The sequence below is a fragment of the Panthera leo genome, chromosome C1 (genome assembly GCF_018350215.1).
Source record: "Panthera leo isolate Ple1 chromosome C1, P.leo_Ple1_pat1.1, whole genome shotgun sequence".
Classification (NCBI taxonomy): Eukaryota; Metazoa; Chordata; class Mammalia; order Carnivora; family Felidae; genus Panthera; species Panthera leo.
The window spans coordinates 30,377,201-30,384,836 of record NC_056686.1 but is presented as its reverse complement, the minus strand read 5'-3'; the positions used below and the strand labels follow the sequence as shown (position 1 = coordinate 30,384,836).

Genomic DNA, 7,636 nt, shown 5'->3' with positions numbered 1-7,636 from the left:
AATGTTTATCTCTGTGTACTGGGATTATGCATTTTGGGGATTATGCTGGGATTATGTTTTTTATTTTCAAAAATTTCCCTAGCACACAAGTGAGGAAAAACTTTTTTTTTTTTCTTTTTAAAGGTCCAAATGCTTGCTCAAGGCTTCATGGTAAGAAGAGAAACCCCAGGAATGCTCCCCTTTCAGCTTCCCAGAAGCTGTAGGACTCTGGACTTTGGGAGGAAATGGGGACAAAACACAGCCCCATCCTCAGTCCCCAGCAGAGGCCCTGGCTCCACAGGTCACCAAGTCACGGTAGGTCCCTGCACACCAGGACTCCCACAGGCAGGGCATTGTGGAAGTCCCTACCTCATCCCTAGAGATGACCAAATTTAGATTTTTTAGGAAAAGCTCAGCTTTAAAGTAGACACAGCAGCACCTCCTGGACATGTTCTGGAAGGAGGGGGTTTTAACAGGGGAGGCCCAGATATGTAAATTCATTTAAAGTAAGACCACTAGTAAATGCTGTTCATTCAGTACCCATGCATGCACGGTGCTGAGTACTTTGTGGACACACCAAATCCCCACGATGGCCTTGCAAGGGCAGTACTAATACTCCAGAGGAAAAACTTCTAACTTAGAGGTGACATAATTTGGTCAAATTAACAAGAGGCAGAGCCAGGATTCTATGCCAGGTCTACTGGCTCTAAAACCCACCATATCCTATTCACAGCCTCCTTTCCTGTGAAATTGCAGGGCATTTCTCGAAGCATGTCACCCATTTCCTTACATAGAGACACAAAAGAACAGGGCTTTGCCTGGTGAGCTGTCGTCCGGGCCAGTACCATGCTCTGATTGTGGAGGTGTGCTGGGTGTGAGGTGCACAGAGCAGTTCCCCCCGCACCCCTGCCCCCAGACTTAGCTGTTCCTCTGCAGCCTCCCTTCCTGGCAGCACTTACTTTGCTGTCAGCGGGCCTGAGCTGACCACCCTTATGTATTCTTCTAACGTGCAGCCTTGAACGTAACTTGGGGTATCAGGCAACCATATAAGTAAGATGGCTGCCCCTTCATTGACTTTGCATCCATAATTCTCCCCCTTCTCCAAGGCCTTTTCTGGTTGCTTTCAATTTGTTAGATGGCTGGAGGTTCTAGAAGTCTGTCAGGAAGTCCATGACCACTGTACTTTCAGCTTTATTGCACAGAAAGGGGTTCAGATCATGATACTTACATTCCTATTCGGCACACCCAGTGGACAAGGCAGTCTGCATCTTTAAAACATTCATTCTACAAGCTTTCCTGGTATCCCCAAAACATGCCAGGTTATGTGCTAGGTGTTGAGGAGACCAAATACTGACATTTGTTAAAAGTTTTCAAACCTCCACTGCCGTTGATACTGGGAGGAGAGAGCTGCTAAGGCCCCAAAGTGGCGGGTTTCATGTCCTATGTACACAGCAGCTGGGCACTCAGGCTGTCTTTGCTCTGTGACAGAGGAGACAGCCAGCGTTTCAGGCAGGAAGGCGGCTTATATCCTTGTGTCACAGATGAGAAACTGAAGCTTGAATCAGGAAGGGAACTTGTCCTGACACCAAACCCATCAGTGGCTGAGTTGGAACCAAAGTACAGGTCTCCCGACATTCCAGCCACTTTGTGATTCAGTCCCTTGCCAGCCAGAGCTCAAAGCCCCAGGCTAATAGGGAACTCCCCACTTTGCAGACAGTCTGGGCCTGCCCTCTGTGTACACGGGGAGGGTCTCTTCCTCTGTACTTGCTCCACAGTCCCTTCCAGGTCCCTGTGGAGGGGCTGCTGTCCTGCAGCAGGGCCCCAGATTCCTCAACTGCTGCCCCGCCTGCTGTCCTGGGGCCCCTCCTCAGGGTGCAGAGTGATGGCAGAGATGCGTATCCTTGGGCACACGGGTGGTTCTGCCTCGGCTGGGCTGTGCCTGTGGGTTGGGCGGGCCCAGGATCTGCTTTTAATGACACAGTATTTCAGGGCTCGGGCAGCTGAACTCTGTCTGCTCCAGCAGGTAAATTACAGGCTTAGCAAGTCAGAAATCAAACAAACACTCCCAACTGCCTATGGCGGCTGCTCTGAGGAGAATAACGATTTTCGGGAACCTTCACCCAGGTCAGCCTAATTACTGCCTGTCATTCCCTTGGGACAGGGACCTTTGGTTCACAGGCCTCAAGAAACAGCACAGTGCTTCTGGGCCCACAATGTGGTATAGACTGTTGAGCAGCCTGTTCTTAACTCCTCGGTTCTAGCAGACAGACAGTTCCCTCCTTGCCCTGTGCCTGGCCTGAGGTGGCCCAAGCACCATGCTGTGGGTAGAATGGGTGGGGAAACTGAGTTTCATCTGCTGGTGGGTGTCTGGAGTTGTGTGCTGAGGGTCTTGAGGCTCTGTCTGGGCCACGGGCCCAGGTCGATTACTGACTTTAGCCACGGGCAAGGAGACAGGAAGGGGTGGCATGTGTGCCAGCGTGGACCACCTATTGCAGCCACTGTCTTTGCTTCTGCTAAGAGTTCACTTTGTGTCAGTGCTAAGCCTCACATGGAAAAAAGGCAGAGGAAACTGGAAGCCCCCAAGGTTATTTGCTTCTGGGTTGGGGTGGGGGCATCATACCACTTTCCCAAGGAGGGGAAGGCATATGCCATAAAACATCCCTGTCACCCTCAGTCTTAGCATGAGGCTCATCCAGCTCGTTCTTCTTCCAATGTGCTGCCAGTGGGCCAAGTTAGGAGCCCAGTAATACACTACTGAGCACAACTGCATCTCTGTGCCCTGGAAATTCCCAGTGTGGTGCTTATAAAGAGGGACAGACCCCCTTCTCCCCACTCAAAGCCCAGCCAGCTAAGCTCACACTCCAGATGCTCCTCAGGCCCGGGTCAGCTACAGTCTGGGTTGGGGATGCCCAAGGACAGGTCCTAAGACAGGATGTCTGAGCTGAAGACAGTGCAGTCAGCATGCCTCGGAGGCTGCCGCGCACATCAGGCCAGCCAGTCTACAGACATCGGGGGGAGGGGGCAGAGGGACCTGGGGAGACCCTGGCAGGGATGCAAGTAGGGGTCCTTCCTGCTACCCCACCTGAGCTGTGATGGCATTTGAGGGTTTCCTGCGTCTGGAGAGGGGCCTGATCCAGGCGGGAGGCTCTGCAGCGGCAAGGCCGGGCCTCAGTGGCAGCCACAGGCCCTGACCACCATGTTGCGGTGCTTGCGCAGGATGACATTGTTGCTGCTGTCATAGTAGAGCACGGAGGTGGCGCTCAGCTTGGTGGGGGCACAGCACGCCTTGGGGACCGCGTCCGGCTTCATCAGGTGCACCTGGCCAGGGGAGGGACGGCAGTCAGGTGTGAGTACCGCGGCCTTCTCCCACGACTCCCAGGTCCCACCGACCCCGGAGTCTCCAGCTGCTCACCCTCCCCGGCTCCATCCTCTGCAGCCCGGGCTGGCGCTAACCTGTAGATGTTCCCCACCCCACCCCGCTTCACCCCTTCCCCGCACCAGCTGGCTCCCTCCCTCCACATTCACTCCCCTCAGAGGCCACGACCCGCTCACTGGTCTCCAGCACATGGCGTGCCCGGTGCCCAGTCCCTCTGCCGCTCCACCCCTCTGGGGTCCCCTCCGCTCCTCCCATGTGCTCCTGTAACGTCCCTGATCATATCTTGTCCCCATTAGCTGTTTGCCATCTGTCTCCCCTCCCAGCTGTGAGCCAGTGAACGATCACAGAACAGGAGAGACCTAGAATCCTAGGTCCATCCTCGTGTTCAGTGCTGTTACTCCTCAAGGCACTTGCCACCCCTGATAACTTCTAAGGCAACTACTGTTCTGGGCCGACCAAGACGGAGGGCACGGAGGCCCTGCGTGGTGCCCAGAGTCGCATGGCTCTCAGGTGTGGCGGAACTTGGACGGGGTGTGCTGACCTGCTGCCCTCTGAACAGCCTTACTGCCAGGAGAGAGCCTGCCTGAGGAACGGCCCATTTTCAGCTTCCTAAAAATATTTCTCCCAAGCCCTGGCAGGACGAGCCGCAGTTTACACGGAACTCCGGGTCAGGGCCCCCCACTTGCAGGCCCGAAGGCGGCCCGAGGCTGTGGGGAGGCAGGAGAGAAGAGGACACCTGCTCCATCCCTGTGTCGTGCAGCCCAGGGCCCCCCACCCTCTCGGATGCTGCCGCGCAGGACCCGGACGAAGCTGTCTGGCTCTGGGAGGGCAGGAGGAAACCGAGTCCCTGCCGGAGAAGATGCAGGCAGAGCTACAGCACTGAAGCAGCAGTGGGAAAAACCCCTGGACGTGTGGAAGGGGAAGCTGTTTACTCCTCTCCTAGAGCGGCCCCAGGGACAGAGATCACTGGGGGACTCCAGGAACAAGGGAGCAGGCCTGCGCTGTTTCCCTCCTGTCCCCCAGCATAAACCCGCCACCTGTGGGAAACAGCACAGCACTGACACTCCTGCCTGACTTGCCACTCTGCCCTCCCCCAGCCATGCCCCCCTCAGCTCCAGTACCCTGGGTCCCTTCCTGCAGAGGACGGTCGTGTAAATCCTGCTGACACCACCTCCCTGCACCCCAAGCCTTGGCAGCTCCACCCCTCCAGTCAGGCTGGGCCTTAGTCCCCGCGGCAGCTGGTCCCCTCTCACAGAGGTCTACCTGCAAACCTTGTAGACACTGCACGTCGTAGATCCACCCCCTCCAACACACCCATGGCTAGAGCCCATCTATGTGGGACCACAAGCGTGGCAGTGCGCGAGCAGCCCCGACGGGGGTCAGCACCTCTTCAGAGACTCCTTCCCCGGAGAGAGGGAAGGACAACTACACATACAAGTCAGGCTGCACCCCAGCAGTGGACTGGGGGCAGACAGTCTGATAAACAGGCCCTGCCCACCAACAAAATCTTCTCAAGGGACAACACAGGAAAAGAGCCCTATGTTTGGTGCTACAGCATCTTGCGAATGCCTGGTTATGACTCAACTCAAGCCCAGAGTGGCCCCAGACCAGCCCACTAACACCACAGGGACCAAACACTGCCTATAACATCAGAGAACTATCGCAGATGACTGGACTGAAGGAAAACGCGTCACAGCAGCAGGGTGTATGTGGCACACACAGAAGACACACCTGAAGCACCAGCTTCCGGCGAACGGGGTGCACTGCGCTGCTGGGCACTACAGGATGCCTTCAGAAGGTCACTACTTTCAAGAGCTGGAGACGTAGCAGGAACAGAGAGACAAAATAAGGAGACCGATAAATATATTCCAGATGAAAGAACAGGACAAAATCATGGCAAAAGACCCAAGGAAGACAGAGATAAGTAATATGCCTGATAAAGAATTTGAAGGAATGATAAAGATACTGTACTGGAGAAAAGTGGATGACATCAGGGGTGCCTACCTGGCTCAATTGGTAGAGCATGTGACTCTTGATTTCAGGGTTGTGAGTTCAAGCCCCACATTGGGCGTGGAGCCTACTTAAAAAAAGAGAGTGGAGGACATCAGTGAGACCCTTAAAGAGATAAAAAGGAACCAAATAGAGACAAAGCATACTATAAATGAGGGGTGCCTGGGTGGCTCGGTTAAGCTTCTGACTTTGGCTCAGGTCCTGAACTCACAGTTTGTGAGTTTGAATCCTGTGTTAGCGTCTGCTGACAGAACCTGGAGCCTGCTTCGGATTCTGTGTCCCTCTCTCTCTGCCCCTACCCCACTCACACTCTCTCTCTCTTAAAAAAAAAAAAAAAAAATAAGTGAAATTTAGAACACACTAGGATGGAATAAACAGCAGGCCAGAGGAATCAGAAAATGAATCAGTGACCTGGAGGACAGAGTAGTGGAAAATAAGTTCGCCAGATGAGAAAAGTTATGCAAAATGAGAATACACTTAGGGAACTCAGCAACATCATCAAGCATATAACATTTACATTATAGGGATCCCAGAATGAGAAAAAAGGAGGGGTCAGAAAATTTATTTGAGAAATAAGGAAACAAATCCAGATCCAGGAGGTACAGAGGTTCCCGAACAAAATCAACCCAAGGAGGTCCACACTAAGACATATAGAAATTAAAGTGACAAAAAGCAATGATAGAGAATTTCAAAAGTAGCAAGAGGAAAAAAAAAAAAAGTTCTATACAAGAAAAACCCCACAAGGCTTTCAGCTGATTTTTCAGTAGAAACTGCAGAGTAGCATGATATATTCAAAGTGCTGAAAGGAAAAGTTTGCAGCCACAGTACTCTATCCAGCAAGGCTATCAATCCGAATAGAGAGAAAGCTTCCCTGGAAACGAAAGTTAAAGGAATTCATGACCACTAAACCAGCCCTAAAAGAAGTTTAAAGGGGAGTCTGAGTAGAAAGAAAAGACCATAAGTAAGATTAAAAAAGTAGCAGCAGGGGTGCCTGGGTGGCTCAGTCGGCTAAGCATCCAGCTTTGGCTCAGGTCATGATCTCACAGTTGTGGGTTCGAGCCCCACGTCTGGCTCTGTGCTGACAGCTCAGAGCCTGGAGCCTGCTTTGGATTCTGTGTCTCCCTCTCTCTCTGCCCCTCCCCCGCTCATGCGCTTGCTCTCGCTCTCTCAAAAATAAACACTAAAGGGCGCCTGGATGGCAGAGTCAGTTAAGTGTCCGACTTCGGCTCAGGTCATGATCTTACAGTCTGGGTTCTAGCCCTGCATCAGGCTCTGTGCTGACAGCTCGGAGCCTGGAGCCTGCATCGGATTCTGTGTCTCCCTCTCTCTCTGCTCCTCCCCTGCTCATGCTCAGTCTCTCTCTCTCTCTCAAAAATAAACATTTAATTATTTAAAAAAAAAAAAAAAGAAAAGTAGGAACCACAAAAGCAGTAAAAAATAAGTATTTATAAAAATCAGTCAAGGGAGTCACAAAATAAAACGATTTAAAGCATGATATCATATACCTAAATCATAGTGGGGACAGAGGAGGAATAAATAATGGGCTCAAACTTAAGTGACCATCAACTTCATATAGACTGCAAGATGCAGCAAATGTTATATACAAACCTAACAGTCATAAATAAAAAACCAATAATGGATATACAAGAATTAAAGATGTCCCAATACATCACTAAAGAAAGCCAACTAATCATGAGAGAAGAGCAAGGGAAGAAAGGAACAGAGAATATCTACAAAAACAACCATAAGGGAAGTAACAAAATGGCAATACATACATACTTGTCAATAATTGCTTTGAATGTAATTGGACTAAACAATCAAAAGCCAGGGTAATGGAACTGATACTAAAAAAAGCAGCAGTTGGAAAGACCACCTATATCTGCCTACATAAGAGAATCATTTCAGATCTAAAGACATGCAGACTAAAAGTAAAATGGAACATGAGCATAAAGTCAGGATGCTTATATGGGACAAAATGGACTTTAAAAACAGACTGTAACAGCCAAATTTGACACTATGTAATCAAATGGAACCATCCAACAAGAAGATATAACAATTGTAAATATTTATACATCCAACATGGGAACACCCAAATACATAAAGCAGTTAATAACAAACATGAAGTAGTTTATAGTAATACAATAATAAGAGGGGACTTTAACACCCTACTTACATCAATGGATAGATCATCCAAACAAAATCAACAAGAAAACTGGCTTTGAATGACACATTTGACCAGATGGTTTTGACAGATGTATTCAGAACATTCCA

The 7,636-nt window shown here is 50.6% G+C and overlaps 1 protein-coding gene across 1 annotated transcript in view; it reads right to left on the bottom strand.

Annotated features, from left to right (window-relative positions):
* Positions 1-1,401: 1,401 nt before the first annotated feature.
* BMP8A (bone morphogenetic protein 8a) overlaps positions 1,402-7,636 on the bottom strand; it is a 30,242-nt gene continuing 24,007 nt past the window's right edge. Inside the window, exon 7 of the mRNA XM_042949077.1 lies at positions 1,402-3,297. Coding sequence (XP_042805011.1) covers positions 3,148-3,297 — 150 coding nt within the window. The 3' untranslated portion in view covers positions 1,402-3,147. The remainder of the gene's footprint in view (positions 3,298-7,636) is intronic.